Source organism: Balaenoptera borealis, assembly GCF_965194805.1.
Source record: "Balaenoptera borealis genome assembly, chromosome: 2".
In the NCBI taxonomy this organism is placed as follows: domain Eukaryota; kingdom Metazoa; phylum Chordata; class Mammalia; order Artiodactyla; family Balaenopteridae; genus Balaenoptera; species Balaenoptera borealis.
This window is the reverse complement of record NC_138867.1, coordinates 53,923,534-53,944,202: the sequence shown is the minus strand read 5'-3', so window position 1 is coordinate 53,944,202 and position 20,669 is coordinate 53,923,534. Positions and strand designations below refer to the sequence as shown.

Genomic DNA, 20,669 nt, shown 5'->3' with positions numbered 1-20,669 from the left:
GCATGATGGAGAGAGTTTGTCTGGAAGGCCTGTCACGTGATGGGGAATTTGAGTTGAAGGTGGATTTGGTGGACGGGTAGAACTGGGATAAACAGAGGAGAGGGGAAGGCATTTTAGGTTGGAGAGCGTAGTTTAAAAGGCAGAATTAGGAAGCATCAGGGCATTGTACCAAGGAATGCTGGTGACAGCGGGAGCTCTAGAAAGATGGGAACAGAGACCTCATTGTTTTGCACTTTGTTTTCTTCCACCTCCATAAGCAGCATATAGTCATTGGGTTCAGTGGGACTTGACTTTGGTTTGTTGAACTTAGAGTTGAATCTCAGTTCAGCCACTAACTAGCTGTGTGACCTTGGGTAGCCACTAAACCTTTCTGAGCCTCAATTTCCTCACTTGTAAAATAGAGATAATACTAACCGCTTCACAGGGTAGTTGTGAAGAGTAATGATATGTGTGTGTGTGTGTATATATATATATATATATATATATATATATATGTCATAGTTCTAGGCTTTCAATATTTGTTTCTTTCAAAAACAGTGTAATTCCTAGTTGTAGGAGTAGGCTTTTGCTATAATTTATTTATATGTGATATACAGTATGGGAAATGTTAGGTACCTGTAATTTTTTTTTGCCTTAATTTCCTATAAAAATAGAGCACAAGTTATATTCATGCTCTCACTCTAACAAGGTAAAGAAAGCAAGGGTGTCTGAAAACATGATGACTCTGACTGTTTTGTTCTGCTGGAGTTTCATTAGTTATGCCCTGATAACTAGACAGCAGGGTCAGAGAGAGCAGACCACATTGTTATTCAGTTCAGGCACTGGTGTGTTTGGCTGCATCTCACAGAAGCTTCAAATATAGCCTGATTTCTCTTCCCTTTCCTGGATGCAGATTCAGACGCCTCTCCTCTTTCTTCTGTGAGCTGCACAAATCTGCTTTCATCCCAGCTTGCAGTTTGTGATCTAAAGCTAAAGCTTTCAGTATTGAAACATAGTCATACTCTTTCCTTCTGCCCACTCTTCTTTCTGGGTCTGATTCTCCCTGCTTTATTCCTTGTTTTATTATCAGTATCTGAAGCTAAATATCAGGGAGTCTTCCTCTTTGTTTCCCTTTTCCATATACCTTCCAAATAGCTCATTTGTTCCCTCTTTCACTTCCATCCAGATTCTTAACTTTTGCTAAACTAGTGCAATAGTAACTTCAGTTGGCTTCCCGTTTCTACTAGCAGTCTCCACTTCAGTCTTCTGTCAAAATGATCGTTCTAAAATATGAAATTAATTGTCTAACTCTTGCTTTCTGTTCACTAGTTCCAAATACCGTGATCAGATTTAAGCTCCTCTGGATGATACATCAGATCTTTTATAATATAAGCTCTCTCTTTTCTTTTAACTTTATTATCCTCACTATTCTTCTTACCCCATTCCTCTCCTCTGCTCTCTATGCCCATGTGACGTGAAATTTACTGATTTCCTAAAAATGCCATGTTGGGACATCTCTTCATACTTTTATGTGCTTCTTTCTCTGCATAGAGTATTTCCTACCTTATCTAATTGGGCAAATTCCTGTCATCCTTCAAGACCCTGTTAGATGTTGCGTCTTTTGGGAAGACTTTCTTAATTTCTTCTCTCTTCAACCTCCCCTTCCCTGCCATGCCCTATGGAGTGGTGCTGTTCAATATGGTAGCTTCTATCCACATTTGGCTGTTCAAATGTAAATTAATTACAATTAATAAAATAAAAAATTCAGTTCCTCAATTGCAGTAGCATATTTCCAGTGCTCTTTAGTCACATGTGACTAGGGACTGCTGTATTGGATAGCACAGGTAAAGAACTTGTCTATCACAGAAAGTTCTATTAGACAGCTCTGCATACAGTTAACCATATCTTTCTCTGTGTTGCCTCTTCCTTTGATATCTCCACTGTTGCACTTATCATACTATTTATTTATTTACATGTCTGTTTCCCTATTAGACAGTGAATGTTTGAGGGCAAAGATATAGCCTCTTCATTTCTGTATACTTGATTTTTAGCTGGATTTAGCATATTGCAGGTGTTCAACAAAATTTTGAGTTGAATTGATTCAGTGAATTTTAGAAGGGAGACTTGCCTCTACTTGAAGACTTCTACTGGTGAAACAGTCACATGGCAGCATGTTGCATATATATATTCACAAATAATACATATTTATTATATATAATAATTTTATATGATATATATTTAGGGAAACAAATTTCAACATATTTAAAACCTATTTAAACTTACTGGAAGAGTAATACAATGAACATCCATATATGTTTACCCTAGAGTTAATAGTAGCTAACACTTTGCCGTGTTTACTTCCTCTCTCTTTCTTGCTCTCTGTCTCTCTACAAGGGTGTGTTTGTGTGTGTGTGTGTGTGTGTACACACATATAAAATTTTCTTGCTGATCCCAAATACTTTAGTTATATCTCCTAAGACATACCCTGCATAACTACCCTACCATTCACATGTAAGAAAATTAGCATTAGTATTGAAATTTCTCCACTTGTCCCTCAAATACCATCTATAGCTATGTTTTTCGATCTAGAATCCAATCAAGGACCACACGTTGCATTTTGATATATCACTTTAGTCTCTTTTAATCTAGAAAATATTCCTGTCTTTTTTGGTTGTTTATTTTTCATGACATAGATTTTTCCAAAGAGTTAAGGCCAGTGATTTTATAGAATGTGCCATATTCTGGATATGTGTGATGGCTTCCTCATGATTAAATTTAGGTTACATTTTGGCATGAAGCCTACATAAATAATTTGTATACCATTTATTGCATTATATAGGAGGCCCATAATTTCAAACTGTCCCACTGATGGTGATTCTGAAATTTATATCTTAGGGTGGTGACTACCATATCTTTCTATTACTCCTTTTATAATTAAAAATAATGTATGAGGAGCTTCCCTAAGATGGCTGAGTAGGAAGACCCTGAACTCGCCTCCTCCCATAGGCACACCAAAATTAGAACTGCTTACAGAGCAAATATCTAGGAGGATGACCTGAAGACTAGCAGAAAAGATTTTCCACAACTGAAGATATAAAGAAGGAGCCACACTGAGGAGGGGCAGAGATGTGGTATAGGCAGGATACACAACCTCAGGTTGATGACCCACAAACAAGAAAGATACTGCAACTGCAGAGGTCCTCCTCAAGGAGTGAGGAGGAGTCCAAGCCCCACCTTGTGTTCCTCAGCCTAGAGGTTCTGAACCAGGAAGGCGAGTCCCCAGAAAGTTTGGCTTTGAAAACTACCAGGGCTTACATTTGGGAGAGCTGGAGGGCTGTAGGAAAGAGGAACTCCACTCTTACTGGGCGCATGCAAAATCTAACACCCTCAGGGTCCCAGTGCAGAGACAGTAGTTTGAAAGGAGCCTGGGTTAGACCCACCTGATGGTCTTAGAGAGCCTCCCAGAGAGGCAGGAGGCAACTGTCTGTCTGGGGACAGAGACACTGGCAGCAGCCATTTTGGGGAGCTTGTTCTACTGTGATGAGACTGGCACTAGGAACTGCCATTTTGGAATCCTCCCTCCAGCCTATTAATGCTGGAGGCTAGCACTGCCTACCAGCATGCCCACAGTAGCCAGCCCACCACAACAGAAGGGTGCCCACAGCCCACATAGAGGGCACTCTTAGATCATATAGCCTGGTGATCAGAAGGGAGCATGGTGTTGGGCCCCATAGCACATCTCCTACGTAAAGCTACTTCTCCAAGATTGGGAGATACAAGTGACCTACCTAATACATGGAAATAAGCAGAGAGAATTAGGCAAAATGAGGAGACAAAGGAATATGTTCCAAACAAAGGAACAAGACAAAACCTCAAAAAAAGAACTAAACAAAGTGGAGATAAGCAATCTACCTGATAAAGAATTCAAGGTATTGGGAGAAGAATGGATGAACACAGTGAGAATTTCAACAAAGACTTAGAAAATATAAAAGAATGAAACAGAGTTGAATAGTAAAATACAATAACTAGAATAAAAAATACATTAGAATCAACAATAGATTAGATGATAAAGAAAAATGGATCAGCAATCTGAAAGACAGAGTAGTGCAAATCACCCAAGCTGAACAGAAAAAGAGAAAAAAATAATTTAAAAAAATGAGAATAGTTTAAGGGACAATCAAGTGTACTAACATTTGCATTAAAGGGGTACAAGAAGGAAAAGAGAGAGGGAAGGGGGCAGGTAACTTATTTGAAGAAATAAGTTAGCAGAAAATTCCCCTAACCTGAGGAAGGAAACAGAAAAGAAACAGGTCCAGGAATCACAAAGAGTCCCAAACAACATGAACCCAAAGAAATTCACAGCAAGACACATTATAAATAAAATGGCAGAAAATAAAGGTAAAGGGAGAATCTTAAAAGCAACAAGAGAAGCTACTAGTTACATACAACGGAACTCCCATAAGGTTATGAGCTGCCTTTTCAGCACAAACTTTGCAGGCCAGAAGGGAGTGGCATGATATATTCAAAGTGCTGAAAGAAAAAAACCTACAACCAAGAATACTTGGCAAGATTATCATTCAGAATTGAAGGAGAGAGAAAGAGTTTTACAGACAAGCAAAGATAAAAGAGTTCAGCACTACTAAACTGGCTTTACAAGAAATGTTAAAGGGACTGCTCTAAGTCGAAAAGAAAAGGCCACAACTAGAAATATGAAAATTATGAAAGGAAAAATCTCATTGGTATAGGCAAACACACACTAAAGGTAGTGGATCAACAGTCTATAAAGCTACTATGAATCTTAAAAGACAGAAGTAGTAAAATTATCTATATCTAAAATAATTACTTAAGTGAATCACAAAATAAAAAGATGTAAAATATGACATCCAAAACATCAAATGTTGGAGAGGATTAAAAATGTAGTGCTTTTAGAATGCACTTGAACTTAAGCAATATCAACTTAAAATAGACTACAGTGTACAAAGGTTGTAGGTATATGAACCTTGTGGTAACCACAAACAAAAACCCTATACAGATACAAAAAAATTAAAAGGAATAAAGACACAACACTAAAGAAAGCAATCAAATCACAAGGAAAGAGAATAAGAGAAGAAAAAAGAAACAGAGAGGAACTACAAATACAACTACAAAACAATTAACAAAATGGCAGTAAGTACGTACCTATCAATAATTACTTTAAATGTAAGTGGACTCTATGCTCCAGTCAGAAGACTTAGGGTGGCTGAATAGAGAAAAGAACAAGACCCATATACATGCTGCCTACAAGAGACTCAATTCACATATAAAAACACACACAGACTGAAAGTGAAGGGATGGCAAAAGGTATTCAATGAAAATGGAAATGAAAAGAAAGTTGGGGTAGTAATACAAATGTGAGACAAAATAGACTTTAATACAAAGGCTGTAACTAGAGACAGGAAAGGACATTACATAATGATAAAGAAATCAACCCAACAAGAAGATATAATTGTGAATATATATGCACCCAACATAGGAGCACCTAAATACATAAAGCAAATATTAACATAAAGGGAGAAATTTTTAGTAATACAATAATAGTAGAGGACTTTAACACCCCACTTACATCAATGGACAGATCATCCAGACAGAAAATAAGGAAACACTGGCCTTAAGTGACATATTAGACCAGATAAACTTAAATGATATATATAGAACACTCCATCCAAAAGCAGCAGAATACACATTCTTTTCAAGTGCACATGGAACATTCTCCAGGCTAGGCCACAAAACAAGTCTCACTAAATTTAACAAAATTGAAATCATATCAAGCATCTTTTCTGACCACAGTGCTGTGAGACGAGAAATCAACTGCCAGGAGAAAGCTGCAAAAAACACAAGCTTGTGGAGGCTAAATAATATGCTACTAAACAACCAGTGGGTCACTGAAGAAATAAAAGAGGAAATAAAAAATACCTGACAAATGAAAATTGAAACACAGTGATCTAAAAACTATGGGACTCAGCAAAAGCAGTTCTAAGAGGGAAGTTTGTAGTGATACACACCTATCTCAGGAAATTTAAAAAATCTCAAACAATCTAACCTTACACTTAATGGAAATAATAAAGAAGAACAAACAAAACACAAAGTTAGTAGAAGGAAAGAAGTAATAAAGATATGAGCAGAAATTGATGAAGTGGAGACTTTAAAAAAAAGAAAAAAAATCAGTGAAACTAAGAGCTGGTTCTTTGAAGAGATAAACAAAATTAATAAACCTTTATCCAGACTTATGAAGAAAAAAAAGAGAGATGGCCCAAAGAAACAAAATCAGAAATGAAAGAGGAGAAGTTACAACAGACACCACAGAAATACAAAGAATTATAAGATATTATTATGAACAAATATACACCAATGAATTGGACAACCTAGAAGAAATGGATAAATTCCTAGAAATGTACAATCTTCCAAGACTGAACTAGGAAGAAATAGAAAATATGAACAGACCAATTACCAGTAATGGAATTGAATCAGTAATTCAAAAAAAAAAAAAAACTCCCAATAAACAAAAGTCTAGGACCAGGAGATTTTCAGGTGAATTCTACCAAACATTTAAAGAAGAGTTGACAGCTATCCTTCTCAAAAATCTGAAGAGGAAGGAATGCTTCTGAACTATTTTATGAGGCCAGCATCACCAAAACCTGATACCAAAACCAGACAAAAACACCACAGAAAAAGAAAACTACCTGCCAATATCACTGATGAACATAGATGTAAAAATTCTCAACAAGATATTAACAATTTGAATTCAGCAAGACATTAAAAGGATCATACACCATGATCAAGTGGAATTTATCCCAGTGATGCAAGGATGGTTCAATGTCTGGAAATCAATCAATGTGATATACCACATAAACAGATTGAAGAATAAAAGTCATATGATCATCTCAATAGATGCAGGAAAAGCTTTTGACAAAATTCAACATCCATTTATGATAAAAAGTTTCAACAAAGTGGCTATAGAGGGAACATACCTCAACACAATTAAGGCCATCTGTAGCAAACCCACAGCCAGCATCATCCACAATGGTGAAAAGCTGAAGTCATTTCTTCTACAATCAGGAACAAGACAAGGATACCCACTCTCACCACTTTTATTCAACATAGTTTTGAAAGTCCTAGCCAGGTCAGTCAGACAAGAAAAAGAAATAATAGGAATCCAAATTGGAAAGGAACAGGTAAAACTGTCACTGTTTACAGATGACATGATACTATATATAGAAAGCCCTCAAGACACCACCAAAAACTATTAGAACTAATAAATGAATTCATTAAAGTTGCAAGATACAAAATTAATATATGGAAGTCTTGCATTTCTATACACTAGAGATGGACTAACAGAGAGATTAAGAAAACAATCCCATGTATAATTGCATAAAAAAGAATAAAATACGTAGGAATAATTCTAACTAAGGAGGTGTAAAAGACCTGCACTTGGGAAACTATAAGACATTGATGAAAGAAATTGAAGATGACACTAACAGATGGAAAGATATACTGTGCTCATGGATTGGAAGAATTAGTATTGTTAAAATGACCATACTACCCAAAGCGATCTACAGATTCAGTGCAATCCCTATCAAAATACCAATGGCATTTTCTACAGGACTAGAACAAATAATTTTAAAATTCGTATGGAAATAATTTTAAAATTTGTATCCAAAAGACCCTGGATAGCCAAAGCAATCTTGAGAAAAAAGAACAAATCTAGAAGTATCATGCTCCCTGTTTTCAAACTAAACTACAAAGCTAAAGTAATCAAAACAGTATGGTACTGAAACAAAACCAGACACAGATCAATGGAACAGTATAGAGAGCCCAGAAATAAACCCACACTTACATGGTCAATTAATCTACATTGAAGAAGGTAAGAATATACAATGGGGAAGAGACAACCTCTTTAATAAATTGTATTGGGAAAACTGGACCAGTTTCTCACACTGTATATCAATACAAAAATAAACTCAAAATGAATCAAATAATTAAACGTAAGGCCTGAAATCATGAAACTCCTGGAAGAAAACATAAGCAGTACACTCTTTGATATTGATCTTAGCATCTGTCTCTTCGAGCTAGGGAAACAAAAGCAAAAGTAAGCAAATGGGACTACCTCAAACTAAAAATCCATTGCAGAGCAAAGGATACCGTCAACAAAATGAAAAAGCAGCCTACTGAATGGGAGAAGATAATTTGCAAATGATATATCAGATAATGGGTTACTATTCTAAACATACAAAAAAACTCATACAATTCAGCATCATAAAAACAACCCAATTAACAAATGGGCAGAGGACCTGAATAAACATTTTTCCGAAGAAGATATACAGTTGGCCAACAGACACATGAAAAGATGCTCAACATCACTAATCATCAGGTAATTGCAAATCAAAACTACAATGAGGTACCACCTCACACCTGTCAGAATGGCTATCATCAAAAAGACAGCATATAACAAGTGTTGGTGAGGATGTGTACCAAAGGGAATCCTCGTGCACTGTTAGTGGGAGTGTAATTTGGTACAGCCACTATGGAGAACAGTATGGAGTTTCCTCAAAAAATTAAAACTACAACTACTGTACAATCCACCAATTTCAGTTCTGGGTTTATAAATTAATAAATTTATTTTAAAAAAAAATGTTCAATCACTATGTAGTTCACCTGAAACTAACATAAAATTGTACATCAACTGTATTTCCGTTTTAAAAAAGGAAAAAATTATCTATATGGTCAAATCATGTGAATATCCTGTTTCCCAGCAATCTTTTTTTTTTTTTTTAATATTTATTTATTTATGGCTGTGTTGGGTCTTCGTTTTCTGTGCGAGGGCTTTCTCTAGTTGCGGCAAGCGGGGGCCACTCTTCATCGCGATGCGCGGGCCTCTCACTATCGCGGCCTCTCTTGTTGCGGAGCACAGGCTCCAGACGCGCATGCTCAGTAATTGTGGCTCACGGGCCCAGTTGCTCCGCGGCATGTGGGATCCTCCCAGACCAGGGCTCGAACCTGCGTCCCCTGCACCGGCAGGCAGACTCTCAACCACTGCGCCACCAGGGAAGCCCCCCAGCAATCTTCTAATGTTTTTTCGTCTGCACCATGCAGCATACAAGATCTTAGTTCCCCGACCAGACATTGAACCCAGGCCCTGGCAGTGAAAGTGCCAAGTCCTAACCACTGGACCGCCAGAGAATTCCCCACAACGATCTTTTACTCAGTGTTTTATCATCCACTGATGATCTGTCCCTGAATCATTAATACATTGATGGTTACAAAATGGTGATTTTTCTAATTTTATCATTTCCTTTACATAATATTTTCTCACATATTTCTGAAAAGAAGAGTTTTCTTTCCTTTTCACTCTTTTTGGCTTTCCTCCTCCTTTGTCCTCTGAAAGTATTGTATGGACTCATGAATTTTTAAAAATTTACTATTCAGTGTGTTATAATAAATTACCATAATTATTATTTTGACCCTTAAATTATTCTATACAGTAAGTCCTCTACATACGAACGAGTTCCATTCCAAGAGCGCATTCTTAAGTCCAATTTATTCATAAGTCCAACAGAGTTAGCCTAGGTACCAACTAACACAATCAGCTATATAGTACTGTACTATAAGAGGTTTATAATACTTTTCACACAGGTAATATATAAAAAACAAACACAAAAAACATTTTTAATCTCACAGTACAGTACCTTGAAAAGTACAGTAGTACAGTACAACAGCTGGCATACAGGGGCTGGCATCGAGTGAACAGGCAAGAAGAGTTACTGACTGGAGGAGGGAGAGGAGGTAGGAGATGGTAGAGCTGAAGGATCGTCAGCCATAGGAGATGGAGGGCAAGCTGCAATTTCACTCACGTCTGACATTGATGGCACAGGTTCTGGTTCCTTGCTGGAATCAATTCTATCTACCTTCTTGAAAAAATGATCCAGTGATGTCTGGGTAGTAGCATTTTTTTTTCTCATCATAGATGGCACAGTAGCAATGGATTGCATTTTGAACAGCTGCTGCCACCTTTGTGTACGTGTACTGTTCTACATTTGGGTCTTGTACCTCAAAAACTAACAGTGCCTCCTCAAATAAAGAAAATCCCCTTGCCATTTCCTGCATCATGAATCTCTTTGGCTCTTCAGTTACTTCTTCCTGTTGTCTCTCTTCATCCTTTCTCTGGGCCTCCAATCCTAGAGCTTCTTAGCAGTACCAGCTACATCACTGTTGCTTTTACGCTTGCCTCCTGACGTCCTGGGCTTGAAATAAAGATACTCTACTACAGTACTGTATACAGTACTTTACAGTAAAGTACACAAAAGCAAAATCACTTGTAGAGGATGCACGCACATGACAATGTATGCCAGACACGTGAACTAATTTATGGGATTGGACATGCAAACGCACGTTCACATCTTTGAAAGTTCTCAACTTGAAGGTTCATATGTAGGGGACTTACTGTATTTGTCTAGTGGGAGTCCCTTAAACTGGCTGTGTGCCCTCTTACATACCTTCATTTGTTTTTGAACACTTTCTTGTTTTGTGGGAGAACAGGATATTCCAGATTTGCCTTGTACTTTCTCTGCCCCTAGACCTGGGCTCAGCTATTTCTGCAAGGAGCTCCTGTTCCTTTTAGTGCAGAAACCAAGATCTGATTGCAAGACCTGATCGTTGCTACTGAAGTGTTACTGCTTCTAGGTCCTTTTAAAGGACAGAGCTAGGAAATATATTTTTGGAAAAGTCATCACTTTATCCAGATACCCTCAATTCATATCCAGTGTCACAGAGGTTATCCTTACCTTCCCCCATTTTATATTTGTATCTCTCTCTCAAGAGAGCCCTGCTTTCCAACAGCACCAGAGTACTTACTCATTAGCTCTGTCCTTCAGTTGATATTACAACACCAGTGTTACACCACAAGCAAGCCTACTAAGGAAACTTAAGGATTTCTTTGCAATTTATTTTTTATTCTTAGACTGCATCTCACTAAGGATATATACTCAGAATACTGTGTTTAAAAGTTACTGGGTTGGCCAAAAAGTTCATTTGGGTTTTTCCATTAACATCTTATGGAAAAACCCAAACGAACTTTTTGGCCAACCCAATACTTGAATTCTTTCTTTTTGACATACAGTTAGGATCATTTGTTTCTGGTTTATTCCGTTTGAAGGTTTTCTTTTTCATCCTTTTTGAAGTGTCATTCCCATTTCTATCCCATTTACCCCGTTCCCACCCATCCTCTAGAGGATGAGAGTGGGGCTTTTAATATAGGTTTGAATTCTGAGTCATGTAAATGTTTTTCATAAAATTAAACGAAAAAGACTGTTAATAAATGATGACTTTGTATGCTTAATAATGTTCTTTGCCTTATGTCTAATATTAGTGTTCCTACACTTGCTTTCTTTTGCTTGGTTTTCAGTTTGTCTCATTGTCTTTTTCTACCCCTTTAACTTCAGCCTGTGTGTGCTTATGTTGTAGGTGATATCTTATGTGTACAGTTTTAGAATCTGATGTTTATCCAGGCAACTTTGTGATTACTTATATATTTGAATTATTTTCTGCTATCTTATATTTTGTCTTCTTCTCCCTCTCCTTCTCTCTTTTTTTCTTTTGCCTTCTATTGTAGTGATTGTTATTTTTACCTCATTTTTTCTTTCTAATTATTTGGAAGTGATACATTCTGTATCTCTCCTTTTAATGGTCATTTTTTTTTAAATTTATTATTTATTTATTATGTTTATTTTTGGCTGTGTTGGGTCTTCGTTTCTGTGTGAGGGCTTTCTCCAGTTGCGGCGAGTGGGGGCCACTCTTCATCGTGGTGCGCGGGCCTCTCACTGTCACGGCCTCTCTTGTTGTGGAGCAGAGGCTCCAGACGCTCAGGCTCAGTAGTTGTGGCTCACGGGCCCAGTTGCTCCGCGGCATGTGGGATCTTCCCAGACCAGGGCTCGAACCCGTGTCCCCTGCATTGGCAGGCAGATTCTCAACCACTGCGCCACCAGGGAAGCCCTTAATGGTCATTTTTAATGGACATTCTTGTCATCCTGTTAGTTTTTTGTTTTTTCTTTTTTATAAATTTATTTTATTTATTTCTATTTTTGGCTGTGTTGTGTCTTTGTTGCTGCACACAGGCATTCTCTAGTTGTGGCGAGTGGGGGCTACCCTTCCTTGCAGTGTGCGGGCTTCTCATTGCGGTGGCTTCTCCTGTTGCAGAGCGCGGGCTCTAGAGCACAGGCTCAGTAGTTGTGGCAGACGGGCTTAGATGTTCCGCAGCATGTGGGATCTTCCCGGACCAGGGCTCGAACCCGTGTCCCCTGCATTGGCAGGCAGATTCTTAACCACTATGCCACCAGGGAAGCCCCATCCTGTTAGTTTTGTGTTGAGTATTCAGTCAAATAAACCCATACCACTTTTCCACATGAACTACCAAAATGGGTTTATTGAATCATCTACTTTCATATTTATATTTTTTAACTCAAGCAAAGAAGACTATGTGTTTATTTTTTTCAAATTTTATAATCTCAGTTTGAGAAGTAGTCTCGGTCATGCAGTATAAACAAAGGTTGACAGAAAACTGGACTCACCACAACCTTTTCTTTATAGTCTGCCAGCCCTCAGCCATCACCCCTGCCCCCGGCCCAGAATCTAAGCACTATTAAGGCCAGGAATATTATTTTGATTACTGTTCTGTCCATTATGTCTAGAAAAGTATCTATGCATTAGCTCACCCTTAATAGATATATTAGTTGAATGTATAAGGTAGAAATACTTAGTCTGGAGAAGAAGGAATGGGGTAATGGTGGGATGGAGGGTAGGAGACATTACGTAACCTTTTAGTTTGAAGGACTTGCGTGTTGAACAGTAATTCTACTCGTTTAGTATGGCCCTGAGGGTTGAGGTGAACACTACTACAGGGAAACAGAGAGCTGTATACTATCAGGATTGTGTGGAGGGGGGTAAGTAGCTTCATTGTCAAGTCCCAGTTATTTCAGGAGAGTTTTGTTAGAGGTAACCTGGACGGGTTTAAATAGTCCTTAATTGCTCTGAGATTCTATGCTAAGTAGGTGGAATACATTGCCATACTTAATTTACAATCAGATTTAGGCACACAGGTTAAGTTTCATTTTTCATCTTAGACTTGTAGATGATCTTAACTCTACTAATAAAGTGATCATTTAACAGCACAACACTCTGAGTGGCAATTCACAGCAATCAATCACTCTGTGTGCCTCCCCAGTAATCCCAAATGTTCTCGTGTTTTCAGTTTTCTGTTTGGGCAAATTAGAAAGGCAATAAGCAGGTAGATCAGTTGTAGGGTTCTCATATTTATCTTTTCTATAGCAAAGCAAACTGGGAAAAGCAGACTGCATATTTTCTCTGAATTTTGTTTCTGAGTTTTCATTTGATTACAGAATTATCTTAGTTTGATTTAGATATTTACTGGGAGTGATACACAAATGGGGACAAGTTAAATGTAGTTTTATTAGCACCTGGAAATCTAAATCAGTGCCTTGAATGCTCCTTATAATAAAAATCTCTTCTTTTTCTCTTAGGGCTGCTGCTCAGAGTAAATTAGGTCACTACACAGATGCAGTAAAGGATTGTGAAAGAGCAATAGCGATTGATTCAAAGTACAGCAAGGCCTATGGGAGAATGGGGTAAGTTTTGGGAGAACGTTCAAAGTAGTACCAAGTAGTATCAGATATGCTGTTCTTAATGGCTTGGTTTTGAATTTCCTGCTTCATATTGTACCCTCTGAACTAAAAAGAAGATAAATATAACATTTAGGTAGGAAATGACTGCAGTTTCTGACTGGGGAGAGACATGATTAGTGTATGATGAGTGGTTGGTTTTGGAGAAAATCATAACAACCATACTGAATAGACCTACTTCATATTCAAGGCTACAAATCTCAAGTAAGCACTCAGTATTTTGGCAGATAATGCTACTACAGTTCCTTCTGGATTCACCTTAGTACTCTCTGAGTTGACTGTTTCACACCTACTCTTTTCAAATTTCCACTGCACATTCCATGGTGACTCTCAACTTTTTACTCAATTGAAAAATAGAACGTATTTAGAAGAAAAGTGATTCATCTTCTTACTTGCAGATCCACCAGTCTACTTACACTTATATCTACACAGATTGCCTTTTTTCTGTTAAAATGGAAGGGTTCTTATCTAAGACTACTGCATTCATTCATGCTTGAGATCTCATTCCTTTGTACCTTCTCCAGGACTTTACACTTGTAATCATCTCCTTTATCTTCTACAACACCAGCTTTCCTATCTCTAACAGTGCTAATGACTGCATGTGAAAAGATCATAAAAAATCATCTGTTAGAACCATCTTTTACACAGCTACATCATTCCTTAGTTCCTCTTTCTCTGCAAAGACCCTAATAGTTGTCTGTACTTGCTGTCTCGTCTTCACCGTCTCTTATTCTCTCTTCAGCTCACTCCAGTAGGACATTTGTCTGTATCACTCTGTTGAGAACTCTATTCAAAGTCACCAGTTGTCTATATTTTTCCAAGGTCAGTATTCAGTTCTGTATCCTCACCCTCCTGCATCTTTTAGTATTTGGCATGATTAACCTTTTTTTTATTTTTGGCAGTGAGGCTTGAGGGATCTTAGTTCCCCAACCAGGGATTGAACCTGGGCCATGGCAATGAAAGCGCCAAGTCCTAATCACTGGACTGCCAGGAAATTCTCTTGATTAGCTTCTTTTTGAAATACTTCATTCTCTAGGCTTCTGTGACACCACACTTTGTGGTTTTCCTTCTATTTCACTGGATGCTCTTTTCCAGTCTCTCTTACTAGTTCTTCCTCCTCTGCCACCTCTAAATAATGGTGTGCTTCAGGGCTCTTTCCTCTGCTGCTGCTGTTCCTCTGTTTATATTCTCTCTTTGATTTCATCCTGTCCCATGCTTTTAAATTCCATCTACAGTCAATACTCTGTATTAATGAATACTGTATTTATGATTCACGTACTTGCTAAAATTTTTTTTGTTATCTCCAAATCTGTACTCAGTATGCTTTGTGGTCATCTACAGAGTGGTGAAAAACTTGAGTCATCTGATGTGCAAGATCTCAGCTGAGGTCAGATAAGGCAATGCTCTACCTTTTTGTTTCAGCTCTCATGCTGTAAAATGAATGTCCTTTTCACAGTCTATTTAGTGCTATATTTTTTGCATTTATGTGCTTTTTGTTGTTGGTTTCTCTGTTTACAGTGGCCTGCAAACATAGGCTGAAGTGTTGTCTATTGTTTTTGCATGCAAGAAGGCTGCAATGTGCCTCACCAAGAAGATACATGTGTTAGATAAGTTTTGTTCAGGCATGAGTTAGTACACTTGGCTGTGAATCAGTGCTATGTATTAAATAAGGTTTCTTTAAACAGAAACATACATAAATCAAGGTTATGTACTGATTGGTTGATGAAAATATTGTTGACCAGAGGCTCACAGGAACACAACTTTTATTTCCCCTAGAAGCAATTGTTCCATATTTGCTAATTTAGTATTTGCAGTGACCTTTTAGAGCATAATTACCGTGGATAAAGAGAATCAACTGTATATGTTGATGGATCTCTTAAGTTATATGTCTGAACTCCATACTCATATATTCAGCTATTTTTCATCTCCACCTAGATGTTTAATAGGCATTTTAAACTTAACATGTCCCAAACAGAACCCTTGTTCTCTTCTTAAATCTTTCTCACCTCAGTAAATATACTGTCATTCTACCTACCCAGTGCTCCAGTCAAAAGTCTAGGAATCGTCCTTCATTCTTATTACACCTGACACATCTAATCTATCAGCAAGCCCTACAAATTCTAGTTTCCACATATAACTTGAATTCAAGTATTGAGTGCTCTCTTGCTTGCAACTGTAGTCCAAATTACCATCTCTTACCTAGGCTGCTGCAATAGCTTCTTAACTGGTCTCCCTGCCTTCACTTCACTCTCCCCAGAGAAGCCAGAGTGAGCTTTCTAAAGCATAAATCAGATCATGTCATTCTGTTGCAACCAGAGTAAAATCCAGACTCCAAACCATGGTCCTGTAATATTCCCTGACGTCATCTCTTCCCACACTTTGTTTTCTGTGCTCCCTCCTCAACCTTTGTCCTGTTCCTTAAGCATACCAAGCTTGCAACCTTCTCAGGGCCTTGGTGCTTACTGTTGCTTCTATTTAGAATGTCTCTCCTTTAATTTTCATATGACTGCTTTCTTCTCATTGTTCAAGTCCTTTCAATATGGCTGCCTTTGAGCAGCTCCCCTATTCATTCTCTTTAAGATTACTGTTTTTTTATTTGCATGTTTATTGCTTATCCTCCCCTGTAGAATGAAACTTTCTTAAACTCAAGAACTTTTCCTTTTTCACTGAGGAATCTAAAATAGTGCCTGGTACATAGTAGCATTCCAGTAAATATGTATTGACTTAATTAAGTGAGAACTCTGATGAAGTATCTTTCATGGTTGACTGGTAGAAAACTAATTAGGTTCTGAGATTTTTTTCTGTGATTAGGCATTATATTTTATCTAGATCAGAAGTCTGTGAGATAAGTTGGCCAAGAAAGAATTGGAGTAATTTGTTAAAAATAAACTTAGGAAAAAAAACACTCTATACTATCTCTCCATATATACCATTATTGTTTAGTTCTGAAGTGATTTTCCAAAAAATAAATTCTAACTAGGTGGAGGAAAACATTAAATTTAGTAACTAACTCTTTGACCTGTGCTAGGGATAATGTGTTATTGAGGTGTAAAGGTTCCCAATTTAGTTAGTTGTTTAACAATTTAGTTAGTTGTTAACAACTAACATGTCTTATTCAGGAGTAGTTAGCTGATACCCCACAGCCTACTTTTATTTTTTATTTTTCATGGTAAATTGATATTTATTGTGTCTCAATGTCTCTGCTAAGAAGGAAGAAAGAAAGTGGGACATAGTGAAGGTCAAATCTAGTTCAGAGTTCTTTAAACGGTTTTAGCATCATGGAGTTATATGACCACAGAATTGTTAGTCAGCTCACATCTTTATGGAGCTTAATCATTCATAAAGCAAATTACTTCACATATTAGGCTTAAAAATGGAAGGGTATGTAAGGTTCATTTCTAATCATTAAGTTCTTTTTAAAAAAATTATTAAAGTATAGTTGATTTACAGTGTTGTGTTAGTTTCAGGTGTACAACAAAGTGATTCAGTTATATATACATACATATCTATTTTTTTCAGATTCTTTTCCCTTTCTAATCATTAAGTTCTTGATTCATGTAGGACAGCCGAGGTTGTCACCAAGGAGAATGGAGAGAGTCCAGACTTACAGAATCTTGGAATTAGAAGGAAGTGGTACTCCTGTGAGCCATAGTATGGTTGACCCTTGAACAATGTGGGTATTAGGGGTGCCGACCCTCCGCACTCAAAAATCTGTGTATAACTTACAGTCAACCCTTTGTACCCGCAGTTCCTCCACATCTGTGGTTCCCCTGTATCTGCAGATTTAACCAATCTCAGATCGTGTAGTACTTCTATATTTACTATTGAAAAAACTCCATGTATAAGTGGACCCATGCTGTTCAAGCCCTTGTTGTTCAGGGGTCAACTGTACAATGAATAAATTAAGTGTAATCTGGATTCAAATTGAATACAAGATAGATGTTTGACTACATTTGTGGTGTCCTGATGTTCTTTAATCATATATCTTACACTGTATTCTTTTCAGGCTGGCCCTCACTGCCATGAATAAATTTGAAGAAGCAGTTACAAGTTATCAGAAGGCATTAGATCTTGATCCTGAAAATGATTCCTATAAGTCAAATCTGAAAATAGCAGAACAGAAGTTAAGAGAGGTATCTAGTCCTGTAAGTTACTAATGCCAAATGAGTGAAATATTTTGTCATTCACAATTTATTGTAATCAAATTCTAGTGTTTAGAGTAATTTTTATATATAATTGTTTTACAGACAGGAACTGGATTGAGTTTTGACATGGCCAGCTTAATAAATAATCCAGCCTTCATTAGTATGGTGAGTATATTTCCTTTTCTGCTTTGCTGGCTCTATTTTCCGTTAGAACTATATAGTTCCAAACTTTTTAGAAACAAGTAAGAGAGCTTTTGTGATGGCTGTGGTAGGAGAGTGGTGATATAAAGCTATGGCTGAGGTTTTAACCTGCCCCTGTACTGCTTTGTGAAAAAGCCATGGGTGGACTTCAGGAAGCCCATGGATTCCCTGGAATTGTAGATGAAAATTTGTGTACATGTGGATACATGCATTTTTCTAGGGAGAGAACCATATTTTTCATCAGATTGGCAAAGGGGTCTGCAAATCTACAAAAGGTTAAAAACCACCCTCTTACATGAAAGTGACCCTAGGAAAGTCTAGTAATCAGACTTCTAATAGGATTTTGGCTATTGTGGTTTCCTAAGCTCTTTTGGCTTTATTGGTCTGATAGTAGGAAGTAAACTGCTGTCAATATCCTTAGTTTATAGTGTTTGTAATCTCTTTATCCTTGCGATATATTTTTAATACCATTTTTTCCTAGTACCTCCTTTTTTACATTCCCACTCACTTTGTATAGCACACTAAAACTCTACAAAATGTTAGTATATACATGGTTTAGCTTTCACTCCTCTGCTTAAAAAAAAAAAGAAATCCTTGTTAAAGATCCCTAAATATTTACTGCCTTTAATGGGAGATGCCATTTTTCAATTCTAGGCAGCAAGTTTAATGCAGAATCCTCAAGTTCAACAGCTGTAAGTATATAGAAAGAGCATATTACGTTTCTCCCTTCCACTTGCCAGGCTCCTGATTTGAGCACAGTAGCTCCAAAATGATAAAACTGGCCCAAATGCCAGTCAGTTGGAACTTAAAGCCACACCCAATTGGCCTAACCTACACAATGTGGGTATATCTACCTGCTTTTCCTTGCCGGTATCCTACTTATTAAGAATATATGCCAATTCTTTTTAAGTGCTTTGACTCAGAAAAGAATAATAGACCATCAGTACTAGGGGTTATTTAGGTTTATGAGATTGGGTTTCCACTTGATATGCATAATGATTTCTGGGTTCTTATTGTGAAGGGTAGGCAAAGATGCCAAAAACTGACTGACTGGGGCTTCCCTGGTGGTGCAGTGGTTGAGAATCTGCCTGCCAATGCAGGGGACACGGGTTCGAGCCCTGGTCTGGGAAGATCCCCCATGCCGCGGAGCAACTAAGCCCGTGAGCCACAATTACTGAGCCTGTGCGTCTGGAGCCTGTGCTCTGCAACAAGAGAGGCCGCGATAGTGAGAGGCCCATGCACCGCGATGAAGAGTGGCCTCCACTTGCCGCAATTAGAGAAAGCCCTCGCACAGAAACAAAGACCCAACACAGCCATAAATAAATAAATTAAAATAAAAAAAAAATTAAAAAAACAAAACAAAAAACTGACTGACCCCACACAGAATTGCCTTTTTTAAAAAAAAAATTTAGTTTTGGCTGTGTTGGGTCTTCGTTGCTGCACGCGGGCTTTCTCTAGTTGTGGTGAGCAGGGGCTACTCTTCTTTGCGGTGCACAGGCTTCTCATTGTGGTGGCTTCTCTTGTCACGGAGCACGGGCTCTAGGCACACGGGCTTCAGTAGTTGCAGCACGTGGGCTCAGTAGTTGTGGCCCGCGGGCCTTAGAGCACGCGGGCTTCAGTAGTTGTGGCACGTGGGCTCAGTAGTTGCAGTGCGTGGGCTCTAGGGTGTGCGGGCTTCAATAGTTGTGGCTTGTGGGCTCTAGAGCGCAGGCTCAGTAGTTGTGGCACACGGGCTTAGATTCTCCCCGGCATGTGGGATCTTCCCAGACCAGGGCTCGAACCAGTGTCTCCTGCATTGGCAGGCAGATTCTTAACCACTGCGCCACCAGGGAAGTCCTGCCTTTTTTTTAAAAATTAACATTCTAAAAATACCAATCAGTGAACCAATTTTTAAAAATACACTAATTTATTCCAGCAAAAAATATATATATATATGCCAATTTGAGTGATATATCTCTTGCCTACTCTAGAATGTCAGGAATGATGACAAATGCTATTGGGGGACCTGCTGCTGGAGTTGGGGGCCTAACTGACCTGTCTAGCCTCATCCAAGCGTAAGTGTTATTTAAAATAGAAATAGTAAAAAAGTATTTTATATTTTACAGTTTGTCTCTAAGGTAAGGGGACCAAGGCTTTCTTTTTAAATTTTCATCTTTTACTGTTAGTATCAGTTACCTCATTAGTTATTAAATTTAAAAGTGGTTCATAAATTGAAATTTTCAGACTGAAGGGCAGGAATCCAGAAGATCTGGATCCAAGAAAACCTTTCTCAGGAGACTTGAATAGCTACTCAAGGATATATATGAATGTCAAATATCAACTTAAAGTAGGTATGAATTTAGGTACGCGTACATATTTAAAAATCATATATTGCATATATTAGTGTTCAGACAACTTAGGCAGCTGTTTTATTCAAACTCTGCAGTGCACTTCATTGCTAAAGGAACTCGTTTCATCTTCTCATTACTTGAACACATTACCTCCACCTCCAACCAAGTTGCTGAAACTCTGTGCTTTTTGGATCTGTGTGATGCTGTCACTGGAAATATTATATGAAGCAACAAGTATTATTTTCTGTTTGTGATCACAGCTATGTAAACTCACTTGCAATATGGCA

The 20,669-nt window shown here is 37.9% G+C and overlaps 1 protein-coding gene across 2 annotated transcripts in view; it reads left to right on the top strand.

Moving 5' to 3' along the window:
* SGTB (small glutamine rich tetratricopeptide repeat co-chaperone beta) overlaps positions 1–20,669 on the top strand; it is a 45,345-nt gene that overhangs the window by 23,912 nt on the left and 764 nt on the right. Inside the window, exons 6-10 of one of the 2 annotated variants that reach the window (XM_082374208.1) lie at positions 13,548–13,652; positions 17,713–17,839; positions 17,954–18,016; positions 18,707–18,744; positions 20,023–20,106. In XM_082374208.1, coding sequence (XP_082230334.1) covers positions 13,548–13,652; positions 17,713–17,839; positions 17,954–18,016; positions 18,707–18,744; positions 20,023–20,106 — 417 coding nt within the window. Of the gene's footprint in view, positions 1–13,547; positions 13,653–17,712; positions 17,852–17,953; positions 18,017–18,706; positions 18,745–20,022; positions 20,107–20,669 lie in introns of both variants that reach the window. The other variant, XM_082374207.1, reaches the window with a different exon arrangement.